At 37.3% G+C, this 21,029-nt stretch overlaps 1 protein-coding gene across 1 annotated transcript in view; it reads left to right on the forward strand.

Annotated features, from left to right (window-relative positions):
- The window catches only part of neo1a (neogenin 1a), a 212,175-nt gene that overhangs the window by 102,516 nt on the left and 88,630 nt on the right, over positions 1–21,029 (forward strand). Inside the window, exons 3-4 of the mRNA XM_067456682.1 lie at positions 14,299–14,574; positions 20,348–20,498. Of these exons, the coding sequence (XP_067312783.1) occupies positions 14,299–14,574; positions 20,348–20,498 (427 nt within the window). The remainder of the gene's footprint in view (positions 1–14,298; positions 14,575–20,347; positions 20,499–21,029) is intronic.

Genomic DNA, 21,029 nt, shown 5'->3' on the forward strand with positions numbered 1-21,029 from the left:
CCCTGAGGGAGAAGGAAAGCGAGCCCAGGATTCACGCAGCTTTTGGCTTTCGTACCCGTCTCACACCCTCAGTTCTGCAGGTGTCCGGACTGAAGAGGCTTATTCTTCTCAGCTGAAGTGAAGAGCAGAAAGGCGAGCTGGAGGGCGGTGTGTCCTGCTCTCCTCTCTCTCCGCTGTCTGCCCTGCTTTCCTTCTGCTGACAGCTTTCTCAGCTTTGGCCCGTTCACACACCGCAGTCACCTCTCATAGAAGTGCGAATGGCTGACGCTCACAATTACACTTGACAGATTATTGTTCTATGTGCCAATTTGCCGTGAGCCGTTAAGAAAGACGCATCCAACAAGTCACGAGCTGAGAAAGACACCTGCTCCCAGCGAGCTCGTTTTAGAGATCGGACGGCCTGGAGGGGAAGATATCTCCATGTGTTTTGGCCTGACTCTTGGCAACCAGACACGCAGTACATCCTACATCAGGACATCATCAAGAACACAGACAGATCTATCTATCTGTCTGTCTGTCCGTCCGTCCGCCCGTCTAATAATTCTAAATACATGGACGTTCGTAACTTAAGACCTGAAGACAGACGGACACAGATCTGCAGATGCTCAGAGAGACAAACCGACAGAGAGCAATGGGTCACTGTTCCTTTTGTGCGTCTCTCAGCAGCTGTCATTAATCAGGTTAGCTGGTGGGCCGGCTCTGTCCTCATTGGCTGAAGTGTGCATGCAGACGTCGGCCCTGAATGGCTTTGATTGGCAGGTCTGTTCAGAGCTCAGTCCAGCCCTGGAGAGGTAAGAGGGAGACACAAGGTCCTGACAACACATTTATCTGTGCTTTGTAATACGATCAGTGGTGCCGTCTCCCCTGGCAACGACCTCTCGTGAAGGTCACTATAGCTGAGAAAGGGGAACAAGTCGATCAGGGTAAAATATGTCTCCGTGAGTGTTAACCCAAAGTGTTGAGTTTCACACAAGATTGATAGTCTGACTCTCACTGCTCTTTTGAAGCATGATTTGATGTGAAGGTAGGCTATCTAATCAAATAGAAGAATTATTCTTCGAAAGGGGGAAAAGGGGGATTTTTTGAGACAAATAATCTAATAATCGTTTATATTAATTCTTTCACCAGTACAGCAATACAGATTAGATTTCACAATCATGTATAATACACAGCATAACATAAAACATGCATGTAATGTAAAACATAAAATGTAACATGTAACAAAACAACATATAACATAAAATATGTAACATAATATAAAGCATTTAACATAAAACAACATATAATAAACATAACGCATAACATAAACCGTATAATATAATAATAATAAACATAAAATAAAACAACATATAACTTATATAATATAAAACATAACATAACACAACGTATAACTCAAAACATTCAAAATACATAACGGTTTGTGGCTGCAAAAAAATCATAAATTATATTCTGCTTTTTCAAGACAACAATTTAATCTTTAATATCTCAGTTGTTTTAGCAAAACAGCAATGATATATATATATATATATATATATATATATATATATATATATATATATATATATATATATATATATTATATCAACTGTTTTCAAGACAGAAATGAAATTAAATCTATATAAAAAATAATATATTAATTACATTAATTAAATATATTAATTATAATATAATTATTATATATAAAATAATAATATTTTTATTTTATTTGATCTATTTTACCAAAGTCTGCAATCGTTTCAACATAATCTTTCATTGCATTTTTCCGAGACTAAATTCTCTGAGCTACTATTCACATCGGTGTCAACAATTTGTGTGTATTTATTTCCCCTTTATATTTATAAGAAACATCTGACGGAGAAAGAGCAATGAAAGCCCTCTTTCAAAAGCAGCACACACATACTTCATACTTCTACAACACAATAAATAATAAAGGGTTCCAACACTGATAATTATTAGTGTGTTTTTCCTGTCTGTGCGGTTGGTATTCAAGACATGTCTTCAGGGCGTAAAGGACTGGTGTGTGTTTTCATGAGCTCATCTGTATGCAAATTCAACATCAAACAGAGGCCCCTCCCCTTTAGCAGAGCGGGTCAACCCCGCTGACACCTCTTACTGATGATACATTGGAAAAACAACACATTTAACAATAGAACTTATGCATTTGATTATTAGACGATAATTCATTCATAAAATATGCTTTATATATCTTTAGAGAAGTATTTTGCTGAAATATTAATTTGCATAATCAGGCCCATCTGTGTCATGACCGGTCCACTCTTGAGCTGACTGGCCGCTGTAATACACTGTCCATCTCTCTGCTGCTCTCCTGCCATCTCGTCTCCATGACTGAAAATCATTTCTTTTGCAATTACCTCCACGGCACTGTGAAATGAAATGTCATCCTGTTTGGCGGTGCTGGGCTTTCTGAAACTCCGGCGTGGTGCAGCTGATCACAGGAACTATCAACAGAATATTTGACGAGAGACCGCAGGATTTAATGCAGACCTGTCACTGGTGTTTCCTTTAAATAAATGTCATCTGAGATCACCTGACCATATCCCTCTCTGCCCCGTGACAGTCTGGGGGGTCCAACTGAGTGACTATTTAATATTTTATCTCCATTAATCTCCATCGACTTACAGGCAGTGATGAAATGGCTCAGAGTTACTGTCGATATCGACAATCTTTCTGCGTCAGCCGCTGATGTTCTCACTTTCTCTCGTCCCTCCAGCTTTTTTCTGCTTTATTTTATTGTAAATAAAGTAAAAAAAATATGTATGTATGTATGTGTGTATGTATGTGTGTGTGTATATATATATATATATATATATATATATATATATATATATATATATATATATATATATATATATATATATATATATATATATAAATATATATATATATATGTGTGTTATTTATTTGTATTATTTATTTTATATAAAGTCCTATTATATATATGTTGTTATTTGTCTATATAAAATACAATACATTTTTATATTATTTTATTTTACTTTATATAAAATTAAGTAAACTATTATAATATAGATTAATATAATATAATATAATATAATATAATAATATAATATAATATAATTAATATAATATAATATAATATAATTAATATAATTAATATAATATAATATAATATAATATAATATAATATAATATAATATAATATAATATAATATAATATCAAAATTCAATAAAATCAAATAATCCAGATTTCGTACTATCAGCGACTGGGCTTTATACTTACACATATGTTTTCTACATTTTAGAATAAGATAGCGTATTTTTCTCTTCTCTCTTATTTGCTTATTACAGTCTGACCTCGGTATGAACCTGCTGTCTCTGTGGATTTGTGTTTCAGTCAGTGGAAGCAGATGTGAATATATATATATACAGTACGCTGGTGATATCTCACATTGATGCCGTGCTAATGTATCAGATGGGAAGTGAAGTTTTATTGTGTTAGACTTCTGATGAGGCAGCCTCATGGGAAAGCGCTGCTCGTCCACTAATGTGTGTGTCCGTCAGCAGCCGGCCGCTTCTGGGAAACCGGCTCAAAATATAATAAAACCCACGAGCATACGCTGACATTCACCTCTAGAGTTAGAAGAGATGAAGAGCTCGGTCGTTAAAAGGAAATAGATGAACCTGTGGAAAAAAGCACATTATTTCATCACATAAATACTTTTGTTCTCACAATCTTTTTCTGGTGACTGGTAGGGATGCACAATTTGGGGAAAAAATAATTGCAAATTTTCTGATATATAATATATAATATAGCTGCAAGCAGCAATTATCAGCCAAAACACACGATAAGTCATGGCATAAAAATTAGCAATTAAAGACATATTGAGATCATTTTAGGCAAAATGGCTAAAACAAATCCGTAGTAATCATTAGTAATTTAATGGTTTATCACTTTTGACCTATAGGTGGTGCTGTGACCAACTTGATCTGGTGCAGTCAGAGTGAGGTGTCAATGTGCTAAAATGTTGCAAAGATAAAGCCTCAGAGTAATTTTGGCACCATGCCACACATTTGTTGCAGCTTTATATGGAAATGGTTTCATATTGATAAGAACTCCATACATTTTTGTCGGCAAAGACTGAAGATGATACGATTTGATTCTGGTGAAAATCTCACTAACGGTCTAGGAGGAGATTGAAAAAGTTTTGAAAGTAAATCAAAATGGTGGAAAGAAAGTTTGTTGAAAATTGGTATGTATGTTCTCGGCATAACCCAAGGCTAATTGACTCAAAAGTTATTAGCATTTGAACAAAATGTCATTATAACTTTTGATCACAATTTGGCGCCACCACAAAAATTGAGTAAGCTCAGGGCATGGTGACGAAGACAAATATCAAGTTTTGTAACAATAGATAAATGCGTTCATAAAATATAGCATTTTACAACTAAATTCTAAAGGGCTGATGCACAAAATGGCCGATATAGGACGAGTATAGTTTGACTCAGCATGCTGTGATTTTTGGCTAAAAATCAGAAGTTCAGAAGTTATAAGCAAAAATGCCCCTTTTGCATACCTCCTGACCTCTAGGTGGCACTGCGCCAAATCTATGCAGGTACCTTCAGGTCATGGTTGTCGTAACACACACCAAGTTTGTTAAGAATACACTTAAGCATTGCGGAGGTATAGCCTCACGTCCATTTTGCCGTGCTTTTCGTCGAGTTCATTTGCGTGTTATTCGAGAACAGTTTGACGGATCATTTTGAATTCCACGTTTTGTCAGCATGGTCTGAAGATGATCTGGTTCAGTTTTCATGAAAATCAGAGCAACGAAAAAGTATGTTTTTTGCAAAAACTTTAATGTCGGCAAAATGTTCATGACGGAAACTGAGGGCATAGGGTGCAAACCTTCTTGGACCAGCAACAAACCAGCAATGATGGTCAAAAATCTGCTTGATAAACTCATATGATCTGTTTTTTTCCAGTTGGGAATGGTGCGGGAAGCTGGTAACGGTAGTGACAGCACAAACTGTCAGGTTTTAAAAGCGTTTCCATGTATCATTGATTTGAGGAAGTTACATTAATATGTCTCCTTAAACATTTCGTGATTGATTGTTTCACCATAAATGATGCCTTATGTCATTACTCTTTAAACATCTAGTCATTATTTAGCCTAAATCATCAGTGCTTTGTACTGTCATTGACTTTAAGTATTTAACCAAACACAGAGGAGGTCTGGTTAGTTTTGGATTCAGCTGTTCTGGGTGACTCCATTTTAACTCATAATAGAAGATCTTGCAGACCGCTATAAAATATGTATCTCTGCTTGTCGCCTCATGCAACATTTACAGGCTGGGAAAGATGACATGCGATTCTCAGTGTGACTCCTCCCTGAACTGGGTCATGTTATGGCTGGCAGTTTCCTCCTTTAGGCCCTTCTTAGACAGCACATGTCATGACTGGAGCTCAAACTGCTTTCTAATTTGGACAGACGCCATGTTAAGATTGCACAAATCTCAGTGTGAATATTTCATGAGAGGAAAAAGAAGGGTGGTCAAACTAATTCTCGTCTTTTACTGAAAGATGATGGAATGGAAGGTCACTCTCAATGAACAGTGCAACTTGTGTTGATTTTTTTGGTAACCCTTTAGTATGGGGAACACATATTCACTATAAACTACGACTTTTGCCTCAATAAACTCCTAATTTACTGCTTATTAATAGTTAGTTTTTGTAGCATTTAAGTTTAGGTATTGGAGGGATGTAGAATAAGGTCATGCAGAATAAGGCATTAATATGTGCTTTATAAGTACTAATAAACAGCCAATATCCTAGTTATATGCATGATAATAAGCAGCTAGTTAATAGTTAATAACTGAACCTTAAAATAAAGTGTTACCATTTTTTTGATTATGACTAATTAAGCCTATTCGGCATAACAAAATTTAAATATTGAGCTTGACAAGGCCAATATACAGTACAGTGCAAACATAAATGCTAATAAAGACTGTAAGAGAAACTTTTTTTTATATGATATCAGAAATATTAAACCTTAATCTTTTAAGCGACAAATGTCAAATCATTGTCAAATTCCCAGAAAATGCATAAAACACTTCAGGGTTAAACACTTCAACTAGTTAACCCACTATTAACTAGTTGTTTATCATGCATATTACTTGGATATTGGCTGTTTAAAGCTCATATTAATGCCTTATTTTGCTTGAGCATATTCTAAATCCCTTAATCATAAACTAAACAACTACCCTACTAACTATTAAGCAGTTATTAGCAGTTTGAGGCAAGTCATAGCAGTCATAGTTAATAGTGAGATTTGAACCCAAATTAAATTTGTGACCATAATTATAACCAATGTGAAAAAAAACGACACTTTAACATAATTTTTTACATAATTTTAACCTAAGAACTTTCTGTGGATATAATACACTTTGCGTTCAGTTCGCTCTTAAGTACATTGTTTCAATCTTTTTGGACTCTTAATAGCATTGCAAGTAGAAGAAAATGCATTATAGTTTAGATTTATATGAAAAGCAATTAGCTGAAATGTAGAGTGCTTGACCCATTTAAGTACATATATGTAGTTTCATGTTGTACATTTCATATGTGGTCAAAATTATTTCTATTGTCTGTTAAATATGATTAAAGTGTATACACTCTAATGACGAAGTTGCAATTTAGTAAAATTAAAATATATTAACTTTAGTGTATATATATATATATATATATATATATATATATATATATATATATATATACATATGCTTAAAAACTATAAGATATTTTACATTAGTTCACCTGTAAAAAATATATTTTTCGAAGGTGTAAATACTAGTTCAGTTTTTCTACTTCAAAATTTCACATTTAATTCAAAGCGTTACTTGTCAATTCTTTGTAATTGTTTGCTAGCCACTGTAAAACATACTTCACTATCAATTTCTAAATGAAAATAGTTTCTACACCAATTAGTTAAAAGTATACTTTTGAAGTCAAACTTTTAATTTGACATCATTACAAAGTGCACTTTAGTGTGTTAAGAAAGTCATGAGAGTCTATTCTCTTTAAGTATACTTAAGTGATCTTTTATTATTTACTTTTAGGATTTGAAGTACATTAGCACATTCAATTCAATTAAGTGCACTTCTTTTTTAATAAGGGTAGGCTAAATATGTGAAGCAAAAGCATTTAAAATAGAGGCAGGGTAATTGCATATCTTGTTATTACGCAGTAATAAAAACTGTGAATTTTATATTTTCAAACATTTCTAAATAGTATAATAATAATATTTTTTGTTGTTGTTGCATTTTACACACTAAAACGAGTTGATCTTGTTTATTACACTAGTAGTAAGTAATGGTGATATATATATATCACACAGCGGGCACCACTTCCTGATAATAATGTGTACAGCTACGGGAGGTAAGCGTATTTATTTCCCCTCACTGAGGCGCGGCCTTTGCCTGGGTTATAAGCTACAGCCTCTCTGTTTACTGCTGCTGTGAGGTTGGTCTCTTTGTTTTCATACCAGACCTTCCCAACCCCAGATTTATCTCCTCATATCCAGCTTTAACAGCATCGGTAAATCGCACTCAGCACGACTCACTCTCTGCAGGCCTAAAAAACCTGTCGCAAAATGGAGGGAGCTGTTTGTCCGCGAGCCTGTAAATTTCTGGAGCTTTTTAAAGAGCCGCCTGCCGCCTCGAAGACCCAATAAAGACGAGTATCCAGAGAGTCGACTGAACCATGAATGGGCTTCAGCCCAGCGGGGAAGAGGAGACCTTATACCCGCTCAAATTCTTCTCTTGGTTTGACTGGAGTGAATGAAGTTGGGGGCCGCTTCATGGTACACTAGGGGCCTTAAAGGGGCCCTGATTTCAGGTGGTTACTTTTCCCTACAGGATTTCACCCTCGCTATGGCATTGTGTGGAATCTGCTATGCCTACATCAATCTGGATATATTTGTGACCCTTCAAGGAAACCAGGGACACAAGTCGGCAGCTTTACTATTGAGCAAAATGAGAATTTTTTCAAATTATGTGATTTTCGCTTTTTTGCAGAATCTGTTAGTTGAAATCACGAAGAAGCCTCTCCGTGTTTGAGATGGCATTAATGGTATATTTGAAAGCGTATATTTTGAGGTTGAAATTGCCTTGTTTTGTCTGTGTGTATTTCCATACTGGCTTTTGTTGTTGCCCCGCCCTCTAAGGGACGCGTGGCTAATTATTCATGCAGCGCTCTGGCCGGCTGTAGAGATGATCTAAGCGACGACGAAAGCGGCATAATAAGACTGAATAATACCCTAATCTACAACTGAGCGAAGATGAAGAAGAGGAAGAATGTATCAGACTGGCTTCAGACGAGTTGGACCGTAAGAAATCAGAGGCTATAGCGATAGTAACATTTGACGGGGATAAAGACAGAGAAATGGCTCAGATCTGTAACCACTGATTTCATTAGTGTCATGTCTTGGCATTTATGCTCGCAGGTGGAGCTTTTTGGTTAAAAAGTTTAAAATTGTCAACCCTGTTACCAAGGTAAAGTAACCGTGCTGACAGTAACAGAGTTGACAAACAATATAAAGAAAAAAAAATGTTCTCGTTAAAAGTAAAAAAGGAAGTAACTTGTGTTTGGCAAACATTGAATTATTCAGATATAAGATACTGGAAAGCAATTCTGCAATTCTGCAAAATGTATCTCCAATTATAGAAACACTTTGCATGCGTAAAAACTTTACAAAAGCTCACCGAGATGATACAGAGAGACCAAGCGTAAGATGGCGTTCATGTGCAATTTTTACCTCGGAAACTCGTATTTGCGATCATTCTAATAGCACTTGAAGGCGGCATTAGTTGGCCGTTCTCATCATCCAATCGATTGTTTGTTTTGGTGTGCCTCAGCGCTGTAATGGCCGTGTTAGATTAGTGATTTGGTGATGTGCTGTTTAACAGTGGCAGAGCTGTCCAATCCAGTGAAAGCACACGAGAGTCTGGACAATAAACTCTAATGGCTCTGTCAATCCCCATCTCCAGTGTGCAGCGTGCTCGAGTGGACTGAGATTGATGCCTGGGTCAGACCACCATGCAGGACGGTGCACATTGAGTGTGTGTGTGTGTGTGTGTGTGTGTGTGTGTGTGTGTGTGTGTGTGTGTGTGTGTGTGTGTGTGTGTGTGTGTGTGTGTGTGTGTGTGTGTGTGTAATGGGTAGGTTTAGGGGTAGAGGCAGTGTAAGGGGATAGAAAATACGGTTTGTACAGTATAAAAACCATTACGCCTATGGAATGTCCCCACATTTCACAAAAAAAAACGTGTGTGTGTGTTTGTGTGTGTGCGGTCCAGCACTGGTTCCCATGTAGCATCCACACCGGTGTAATGAATCACTCAGCAAATGTTGCTCTTGGACGAAACAGAGGAAGAATATAACAGCAGGGAGGATTCACACTGCCATTGCCTGGACTGTACACTAAACTATGAATATTTGCTCAACCGGACCCTGCTGAAAAGACCCGTTTAAACCAGCAGGAACTCCCATCCCAGTCCAAGTTGGTTTATTCTGGTTAGTGCTGGGATTTTCAGCATTATTACTCCAGACTTCAGTGTCATATGATCTTTCAGAAATCATTATAATATCATGATTTACTGCTTTTACAGTATTTTTTTTACTTATACAAAAGTATATTCATATATATATATGTATATATATATATGTATATATATATATATATATATATATATATATATATATATATATATATATATATATATATATATATATATATATATATATATATATATAATGTAAACCTTATCTTTTGTGATAAATTATTATGTATAATGATTATGTATCCGTAAATTAACCAAGGGGTCAATCAACTATTCAGAGTTTTTTTTATAGATTAACCAGGAGGAAAAAAATAATCGCTTAATCATTCAATCATTAATAGGAAAAATAATCAACATATTCATCTTTTAAAACTAAATCTTTTGTTCCAGTCCTTTTGTCTGACGTTATTTAAATACTTTGTTCTTGGCGCTCTTACTCATGAACCTTCTGAAACAGTGTTTATGAATCCTGATCCTGGTCAGTCGTGGCATTATATCGTCATATATTTTTGCATAATAACTGGTCAACTGTAGCCTGACAAGCCAGAGCCACATCAAGATGTTTGGTCTGGAAACTCACCGTTGACAGCTCAATCCGAGGGGCGGATAAACGATTGTCTTTCAAACTCCCTCTGCACGCGATAGGATAGCGCTACAACCAACCAGAGCAATGAAGGTGAAACAGAGCTTGTTGACAGATTAAACATTCGCCGTATCCGGTCGGCTAAACTCCGAACACATCTTCCCTTTTTAAGAATGACTTCAGTGCCGTTCTTTGTTCTTTTCTCAGAGAAAAGCTTAACTCCAAATCTTCCAGAGTCGCGGTCAAAGCTAATTCGAAAGACCGCCGTTCGCCAGTTTCTGTGTTTACTAGAAGCACGCAAACGCAACTCGGCCGTCGTCATTATGGCCCCGCCCGCCGACTCTATACACGATGCGATTGGCCCGTCCAGATTGAGGGGAATACAGCTCAGATGGGTATTGAGAGTTCCTAGACGAAACTTGCGGGCAGATTAAATTTGCTGCCGCTAGGGTGTGTCTAGATTTCTAGGCTAGGTCAACTGTATAGTTTTATGGCACGTTTCTCTACATAATTAATCATTTCAATGCATTTATTTATGTGCTAGACATGTAGTGCATCTGATAAAGTCGTCCGCTTTACATCAGGGTCCGGATCTTATTTCCGGAGGGTTTTTATTTTGCAGTAATGACTGGCTTGCATCATCCCTTAAATATATTGTAAATATTTGATACTGTACAGAAGTGTATCTAACTATGGCAGGATATTTGTCCTTTGTTGTTTCTTGATTTGCTCTGAGATGGAGAAGCACTAGTGCTTATTAGTTTTTTTAGAAAGTTTCCTTTAAGACTATAAAAGCTGTTCTGTTGTAAAAGGCTGATGTTGTATATAGTTTATAAGGGGATTGGAAGCCCACAGCGTGCTCTGTGAAAGCTTTCTGTCTGCTGTTATAAAGCAGAGCCTGTGGAGATGAATGAATGCTGCTCTCTGTTCAGCCGCTGATAGCATCTCTCACTGAGAGAGAGAGAGAGAGAGAGAGAGAGAGAGAGAGAGAGAGAGAGAGAGAGAGAGAGAGAGAGCATGGCGTGTCTGTAACGGGCTAATGCCAGACAAAGAAATCTCCATCACATTTCTCTCCTTGTCTCTCTCAAAGACTTGCTCGTGTATGCGAGTCTTTATGTTCACCTGCATGGGTCTCTGTTTTGAGCTTGATCAGTAACGCTGATGCTCGTTCCTCCTTCGCACGCCCCGGCAGACGTGTGAAGAGTGCCTGAAAAACATGCTTGAGTATAGAGAGACCTTACAGCAAACATGACAAATAAATGCTCCTTTAAAAAGTATGCTTAAGTCTACTTTTTGTCACAAGGGAGATATTAAAGAGTAATTTTGGACTCAGATACTGCAGACGAATGTGTAAAATGAGTAGTTTCCTGTCCAATGAGAGCGAATTATGATAAAGTGGAGTCAATTATATTAGGCTTTGCTCATCTTAATGTAAAGTGATGAACTTACTGCTTCAGTGAGCTCAACGACACTGCTTTAGGGCTCAAATCACGCAGAAGGCTTGAGGAACTGGGCTGATTTAAACATAAACCAGTCTTTAGCCTTTAAAAAAAAAAAAAAAAAAAAATACTAAAGTAATAAGATTAAATGAAATACAAAATAAAAAACTAAATTAAATAATAAAAATTAAAATAAAATACTATCATAAAATAAAATAAAAATAAGATACAATAAAATACTTTATAAAATACATTATAAAATATGGGATAAAATAAAACAAATAATGATATAATAAAATAAATAAATAATTAAATGAACAAAATATTAAAATACAATAATAAATAATAAAATAAAATATTTATATAAAATAATAAAATAGTAAAAAATAAAGAAATAAGATCAAATAAAATAAATACAATAAAATAAAATAAAATAAAATAAAGTATAGTATAATAATTTTATAACAAATAAAGAATAAAATATAAGCTCAAAAAAAATTAAGTAAATAATAAATAAAAAAAATAAAGCAAAGCAAAGCAAAGTAATGCATCCCTCCTGGACTGTTTTTAATCAGAAGTGTCCTATTCAGTCCGTGTTTTTTCCATCTGCCTCTGCAAGCCATTCGCTTTCAGGCGTTATTTGAAATCTCTTAGAGATATTTCATTTACTTTTCCCAGCATGAGATGTCGGGGTAAATGTAGCAAGTTGGCATTAGATGTGAAATACATTTTAATTTGCAGATCTCGCAGTTATTTACAATACTTCTACATCACTCACATCTACCCAGAAGTCATACGTTTTGCATTAGTAATGCACACTACTGTTCAATAGCTTGAACATTATGTTTTTTTTCATACTTTTATTCAGCAAGGATGCATTAAATTGACCAAAAGTGACATTAAAGACTTTTACAGTGCTTCAAAAACACTCACATAAATGCAGTTCTTCTGAACTTTCTATTTAGCAAAGAATCCTGGGGGGAAAAGGAATCACAGATTCATGAATCATGAATCAATACGACACTTTGATGATGTTTTTACCTTTCTGCAAAGGCACAGTATACCGTACATACATTTTCAATGGAGAGACAGAAAGCTCTCGGACTAAATATAAAATATCTTAAACTGTGTGTGAAGATGAACGGAGGTCTTACGGGTGTGGAACGACATTAGGGTGAGGAGTTAAAGACAGAATTTTCATTTTTGGGTGAACTAACCCTTTAAGTACTTGTATAATGTACAAGTAAAATGCGTGATTGAAATATACCCCAGTCCTAATGTAAGTCATTCTCTGGACTCCGTGGCTGTGCCAGAGCTGAGGAGTGGAGAAAACTGTCAGCAGCACTTCCTGTTTGCAGACGAGGACGCAGGGGAACTGCAGGAAGTGTGAACACTTGTGTGCCGTTGCGTTTACAGATGTTTGAGGGTAAAATATGCCCTTTGGTTACAGATATTTTTCACCTCTAAAGAGCTGCTTATTGGAAACTCTGAGTATGTAAAGGAAGATAATTAACCCGTTAACATGAACATGCAATTAAAATTTTAAAAGCTATGTCAATCCGTTACCAAAGTGAACACCATGTCATATTGACTATTGACACTTTCTGTTTATGCCATTGGGTCGTCATTAAGTTAATTTATACAAACTAGAAGAACAAGGGTCAAACATCAGTGCAAACCTGTACATGATAATACATTCATTAGAGATGCAACGATGTATCGGCCGATAAAAGCAATCATTTTTATACACTCAAATCAGAGATGGTCTTATTATTGGGCGATACTGGTGATGGCTCTGCCATAGAGACAGGAAGAATGGGTCAATTTTGGGATCCTGATACTCAGGATATGCCTACGTGTGCAGTAAACATTTAGTCAAATATCAAAATGTCAGTTTTATATAATAATAATAATAATAATAAAGTGCTACATGGGAAAATTAATAAAAAGTAAAGTAAAAAATATAGAATAATAAATACAATCAACACATAAAAGCCTTTCTGAATAGAAAATCTGCTTTAAAATGGTCTAGGCTCTGTACTGCTCTCAGCAGTATATACTGTTATATATTATGATATATCATATTTCCTGTCGCTGATTTCGTTCCCCTCCAGTGGGCGTACTTCTCAGAGTAATATAGCATGCTGTCTCAATTGCCTGTATCCACTTTTATGTCCTTAACTGCTCGTCAACAGCTTATAAAAACTTCTGGGTTTTTGGTTCTGTTTTTTTTTTTGTTGCTTGTTTGCGGTAAACCTTGTCACATAGCAGCTTTTAGACATTGTTCTGCGTTTTGTTATACGTCAGAAATGACAAGGAGGACGCTTCACGCGATAGAAAGTCAATGGAGACGGTTGGTTTGTTTTCCCCCGGTGGGCGTGGCTTTCAGATCATGTGTGCCTTGATAACCAATCACATTTCAGCCTTGATGTCATGGAGTTGTGTGACAGCCGATCACAGTTTGTGGATACCAAAGATGTCAATGGGATGTGCCATGGACTGAATCATACCTGTCACACAATTTACTGTGAATTATATGTGTATTGTATTGTTTTCCTTAAGAAAATCAAGCTATCGGTCTCGCCAGATATCATTCTGAATAACCGGTGGAGAAGTGTAGCATCAGTGCATGTTTTGGATCTATTGTAATCGTTTTAACTCCTTCCTCTCGGTCTGTGTTTTCAGGTATACCGCGGTTCCTCAGTCCGCCGGAAGCGGGGGCGGTGCGGTGGGGGGACAGTCACGTGCTGAACTGTGAGGTCAATCCGGATCTGGAGTCTTTCATCCACTGGGAGCGAAATAAAGAGGCGGTGGAGCTGGACCAGAGGGTGCTGACGCTGCCCGGCGGGACGCTCGTCATCAGTAACGCCACAGAGGCCGACGCGGGCCTTTACCGCTGCGTGATCGAGAACGCCGGACCCACCAAGACCAGCGAGGAGGCGCAGTTACAGATCCTGCCCGGTAATTATTACATACTGGCTACAGTCACAAACATAAGGTTCTGAATTAAAGGGGTGGTAAAACACGATTTCACTTCGCTAACTTTAGCTAGTGTGTAATGTTGCTGTTTGAGCATAAACAACATCTGCAAAGTTACAACGCTCAAAGTTTCAAGCAAAGGGAGATATTTGCTTTTTTTTTTAAATCAGTTTCTAAGGACTACAGCAAACAGCCGGTAGGGACTACAGACTTTCCTCCAGGGTTGCTGATATCAGCAGCTCCAAAATTTACATAAACCCCTCCTTTGAAAATAGTAAAATAAGGGGGGAGGCCATTTTTTATTGCTGTGGAGAAGAGTTGTTTTGGTATAGTAAGGCCGGAGACACACTACAAGCGTGGCGTGTCAGCCGTCTGGAGTTTTCTATGCCTTTTGCACACCAGAAGTGTGTCTGACGCGGCGTTGCTTCTGCTAGGTGTCATACAGGGAAGCCCTATACTTCATGTTAAACATAAATATGTAGCCTACTGATCTTCACCAGTTCTTTGGGGTGGTAAAGGTGCTATATAGCACCACGGCCTCACAAAGAACATTTCAAGCCCCTTTAAAGTTTTATCTATGGTACATATCTATGGTATTGACGGCAAAATAGGCTGCAGAATATTTCGTTCTGTATTGACACATTTGAAAATCGATAATTATTATTATTTATTTAAATCACAGTTATATCTGCTTTTGTGTCAAAACCTAAAGACTTTCAAACATCAAAATGTAATTTATTATTATGTATTCGTGTCAAAATGACATCTAAACATCTTTGCCTATTGTATTTTGCCTGGAAACACTTCCAACATGCTTGCGTGTTGCATGAAAAATAGGCGTCGGTTCTATTTCTAGCATGCACGCATTTTCGGCGCGGCTCGATTCGCGTGTTACGCAGACAGTGTGCAAGCTCTAACCCGTTAACATGGGAGCCGAAATAAAAACGGACATGCGAAGCAGCCGAGACACTCACGCCACTCTTGCAGTGTGTCGCCGGCCTTACAGACTACTGGTAAAGGGTTTCCGAAACGTGCACTAGTCGGTTAGCGAATCACAACACACTGGGCCAGCTAATTTGAGCCCATTGCATATTTTTGAGGGACTGGCTTCATAGAACCTGGAAACCGTCAGACTGTTTTTATAAGGAGGGACAGAGCAGTGCAAAATATATGAAAAATAATGCAATTTTTTAAAAAACGAAGCATGAACACGTTACAGTGCAATTCGCAAACACAATCAAGCCTTCGAAAGAATGTGTTTTACCACCCCTTTAAGTTCTTTCCATGTTTCTCTGCTCTGATTGGTCAGATGGCCCAGTCTGTTGTGATTGGTCTACTCTGCTCTAATTGGTCAGATGAGCCAGAGTCGTTGTCCTTATCATTTGGAAGTGCATGCATTTAGTGGATCTATGATCTTTGAAGCTTTGCTGACCTTTTACATTCACAAACAGCTCTATTATACACTACAAATCTCAAGCATTTATTCATAACCCTTTATATAAAAAGTGTTTTTTAATGAAAGATAAACATTAATTCAGTCAGGTTTGTCCAAAAAAAAAAAAAAAAAAAGTTATCTTCCTTAAAAGAATAAGAGCCCTTAGGGGGAAAAGGCCAATTACCCTGCATTCCTGACAATGAAAATGCAAGACATTGATTCGGATGTGATTTTTCATGCCCTACTGAATCTCACACAACTGTGTGAAGAGCGGGAGTTTTAAAGGAAGCCTTCTGGAGCAGGACGGCCACATGTGGTGTTATCAAAGAGAACAATGTAATTTATGCTAAAGTTAAAGAGGATTGAGCTCCTTTGTGGCAGATACTCAGCAGGCAGATTTATTTTTCCAGGCAGTCATGAGCACTGAGTGAGATATTAAAGAACGTATATCAGGCCTGAAGCACCGTCGCCTGCTGAGGTTATCACACCAAACATGGAGCAGGAGGCAACATGACAGAGAAATAAAGCTCCTTTTGAATTTCTTTTTCCCTCGCAGAGATAAATAAACAATGAGTATTAAAGAGAACATTTTTAAAAGGTTAAGGGTATTCTGTCTACACAGTAAATGTTCAAAAAACAATAAAAGTCATTTTTTGTAGAAGCTTCCCAAGGAGAGGCACTTTTAAAACATTTCTGTTTTTCTGAGTGTCATGACTTCAAGGTATGGCTCAGCCAATAGCATGAGTTTAGGGCTGGTCTATCTGTTTGTCTGACCAATGGCAGCCAGAAGGAGGACAACTTCTTTCGCTAAATCAGCTTTGTTGTCTGGTCTTCAAGTAAACATATTTAAAGGTGCCCTAGAATGATTTGAAACAATATGTTAAATTGTTCTCTGATATCTACATAGAGGGTATGTGGCTTATTTAAGAGATAAAATTGTCCAGATACAGTTTTACAGGTCCATTTACAACCCTTTAAACTGTCCCTAGGATGTAATGCTCTGTTTTTGCCTTATTTGGAAGAGTCATGAATATTAATGTTTAGCTCTGCTCTGATTGGCTTATTTCAGCAGCTCACAGCAGTTCAGTGAAGCGGCTCGTGAGTCCTGACAGAACACAGACCGAATAAATGACACTTTAAGAAGAACATCTCAAATGGTGATTGATAAAATGCAGCTTACTTGTTTATTTGGTGTTTTCAGATCATCCGCGCGCGAGAAAGAGCTCACGTGCTTCCGGTTGCCAGATTTCAGTAATTAAATCCCCCAGAGCTTTTCTGTGAAAAGAATGCGTATACTATCCGGTGTTTTAAACATGTCCAATCTGGCAACCATATGCACGCGAGCTCTCTCTCGCGCACGGACGATCTGAAAACACCAATAAACAAGTAATCTGCATTTTATCAATCTCCATTTGAGATGTTCTGCTTAAAGTGTGTCATTCAGCCTACATTTTAGACTTGTCTTTTTTCGTCAACGATATTGCATGTTTATTTAACGTTAGTCACAATGTAGGCTAACGTTACGCAGCGACTGTGATGTACTCTGAAAGCATGCAAAAACATTATAGGCCTACTTCAGTTCTCAAAAATATAACTTATATTTTTCCAAAATGAATAGCCTTGTCAAATGACTATCGTTTTAACTTGTATGGTGGAAAAGGTGACGTTTGCTAGAAGGATCGAGTGAACGATCTAAGCAAAGTATCTACGGTTGTATTTTGTAACACAAAGTAATATTACTCTTTGTCATTAGACACACTATTTAGTTTGGTATGGTACTTGGTGTTTCCTATTGTTACTGTAATCATCTTGCGTTATCTAGACAATGCGGTCTCTCTAAGAAACTTTCAATTTAATCAGAAATTGTTAGACAGTCAATAAGTGGATAAATCGCTACTTACTGCTTGCAGGAATATAGTTGCCACTTTCTTCAGTTTAAGACGGCGAGCGAAGCTTGCTTGAAATGGGCCGAACAAACGAACGATCTTGAATTAAATTGTTGTGGTATCCGATTATAAACATCAACCATGACTGTTGACATTTTTTATCTGTGGGAAGGGTAGACAAGTCTCCTGAACAGCCTGGATCATGACATGTGTCCATGAGAGAAGTTTGTTTATCTGCAGGCTCGATGATCCGGCTCCGTCAGTTCCGTCTGACAATGAACATGTTTGGACAGATGCAAATGTTGGGGGCGTGCATATAAATGATCCCCAACGCTTGCGTCACGGTTGACATTATGTTGAGAAGCACTTTTTTTTTCATGGTGTTTTTGATTTACATAAGAAGTAGGAGGCAAAGGTTTTCGAGACTCACAGTAGGTGATGTCCATGTACTGAACTCTTATTATTTCGCCATGGCAAGGTTAATTCAATTTTTCATTCTAGGGCACCTTTAAACATCCTTAAAAACAAGATCAGTCTTCTTAGATAGTAACATTCTGTAAACCGTATTGAAGAATTGTCTGAAAAGGATATTTTGTCTTTTCCCAATTTTTAAGCTAAAAACAGACTAAATTGTGTTAAATTCACACTTTAAAGAGACCATCCACTCATGAACTCGCCTTCATGTGGTTGCAAACCTCTCTGACTGCCTTTCTTCGGTATCAAACGTTTGGAATCCAAACATCCTTGGACCCCATTGACTTCCATTCTATGGATGCTGAGACATTTCTCAACATATCTTGTGTTGTTTGACACATGCAAGTCATACACTTTTGGAATGACTTGAGGGTGAGAAAGAAAAAACTGATTCTTGTTTTACTTTAAATAAGAAAAAAGGTTTTCCAAAGGAGCAAGAAACGTTGCTATGAAACTTAAGTTACAATAGTCTTTTCTTCCCTATGTATATCCGAGTGACGGGTTCACAAACAAGAACAAATATAGGGCGGGGCTTGATTTTGTCTGTGTGGAATTGATTGGACGGTTGTGGTCTGCCATCTTATGTGAGTGACAGGTTGCCCCGCCCTCATCATCAGAGAAGAGATGAGCTGCGAGGAGGGAAAGTTATTTTAATTCAAGATTACGAGATTACGATTTAAAACAATGATGTGCATGGATAAATTATTTGTATTGTTAGAGTATTCCATAAAATAAAATAAATCATTAATATTGATTTCATTGTGACAATACGGAGCAGTGTTGGGTGTAATGCATTACTAAGTAATGAATTACTGTAATTTGAGTTCTTTTCCCTAGAAAAGGTAAAGTAAAGGATTACTCTTAATCTTTCTTTACTTTAATTATAGTTACCTCTGATGTCATTCCATTAAATACTGTATAGACTATAGAACAATTCCATATAAAACTTTAACATGTTACGTCTAATGTTACAATGTATGTTTTTAAAGTAACCATCTCCCTTTAAATAGGGAGAATAATAATTTATGCAATTTTATGTTAATAACTGAAAGAATTAAAAGAGCAGCTATCCTCAATTTATATGGGATTTGGAAAGTAATTAGTAATAATAAGTAATACTTTTTAGTTCAGTAATCTAATTATTCAGAGGAAGACATAATTATTAGCTACACTCTAAAAAACGGTGCTATATAGCACTAAAAGTGGTTCTTGGCTTGTAGTCATAGGGGAACCACTTTAGGTGCCAAATAGCACCATATCTTTAAAGGTCCTCTATAGGACCTTTGTCAAATGGTGCTATGTAGAACCCATAAGAGGTGCCATATTGCATTTTATTTCTTTCTCAATAATTGTGCTAAAAGGCATCAACAGTAGTTTTTGGTGTGTAAAGTACATTTAAAGGGGCTTGAAATGTTCTTTGTGAGGCCGTGGTGCTATATAGCACCTTTACCACCCCAAAGAACCACTGAAGAACCGCTGAAGAACCATACAGGGGCTTAACAGGTTCTGTATACGGTAACAGTGCTATATAGCACCTCAGTCATCCCAGAGAACTGGTGAAGAACCACTGAAGAACCATACAGGGGCTTAACAGGTTCTGTATACGATAACAGTGCTATATAGCTGCTCAGTCACCCCAAAGAACTGGTGAAGAACCGCTGAAGAACCACAGAAGAACCAAGATTTGGTGCTATACAGCACTTAAAGTGGTTCCCCTATGATTACAAGCCAAAGAACCACTTTTAGTGCCAAATAGCACCGTACTACACCGAGTGTAGTAATGAATTTCCTTTTGATATTGTATAGAATTTTGCTTCTCGTATATATATTTATTTTGTCTTAAGACTGTTTACAAATTTTTACAGAAACTTTTTATTTTATTATTTTATTAAATGTTCTGCTGTGTCAAGTGAGGCATATGGCCTGACACTGACTGTGTTCACTTCTCCGTCTGCTGCAGAATCCGAAGAGGAGAGGACGCTGGAGTTTCTCCTGGAGCCTCAGGACGTGTCTAAAGTCGTCGGGGAGAGCGTGCTGCTCCCCTGTGTGGTGACGGGATATCCCACAGCCTCCGTCTCATGGATGCACAAAGACCAGCTCATTGAGGACAGGTAGGGATTTAAATCTCTTTTTCCGTCATCAAACAGCATTTTTGTCTTCACAAACCTCTGGGGTGGATGGATACACTGCTACACTGTCAGAAAAAAGGTACAGTGCGGTCACTGGGGCTGTACCCTAAGGTACAAAACCTGTATGAATTTCTTTCTTCAGCTAAACACAAGGGAAGATATTTTGAAGAATGTCAGTAACCAAACAGTTAACTGGAGCCATTGACTTCTTTTTAAGGGATTAATATGTACCATTTAGGGGTTATTAAGGTACACAGAGGTACCTTTTCACTTTTGTACCTTAGGGTACCGTCGCAGTGACAGTACTGCATCTTTTTTTCTGAGAGTGTATTAATAGATCCGGAGTCCTGCGCTCTAAATCCGACCGTGATTTCCACTAACAGGTCATTGATTCCTCAGTGTGACGAACATGAGCTTTGAGTCCCGCTGTGGCAGCAGTGTCCACTTTTAGGGATGGCTCTCTGTGTACGTCCGCTGTACTGCTGGCATACAGCCCCGTCCCAGCTGCCCGAG

This window comes from Pseudorasbora parva, chromosome 1, assembly GCF_024679245.1.
Source record: "Pseudorasbora parva isolate DD20220531a chromosome 1, ASM2467924v1, whole genome shotgun sequence".
Classification (NCBI taxonomy): domain Eukaryota; kingdom Metazoa; phylum Chordata; class Actinopteri; order Cypriniformes; family Gobionidae; genus Pseudorasbora; species Pseudorasbora parva.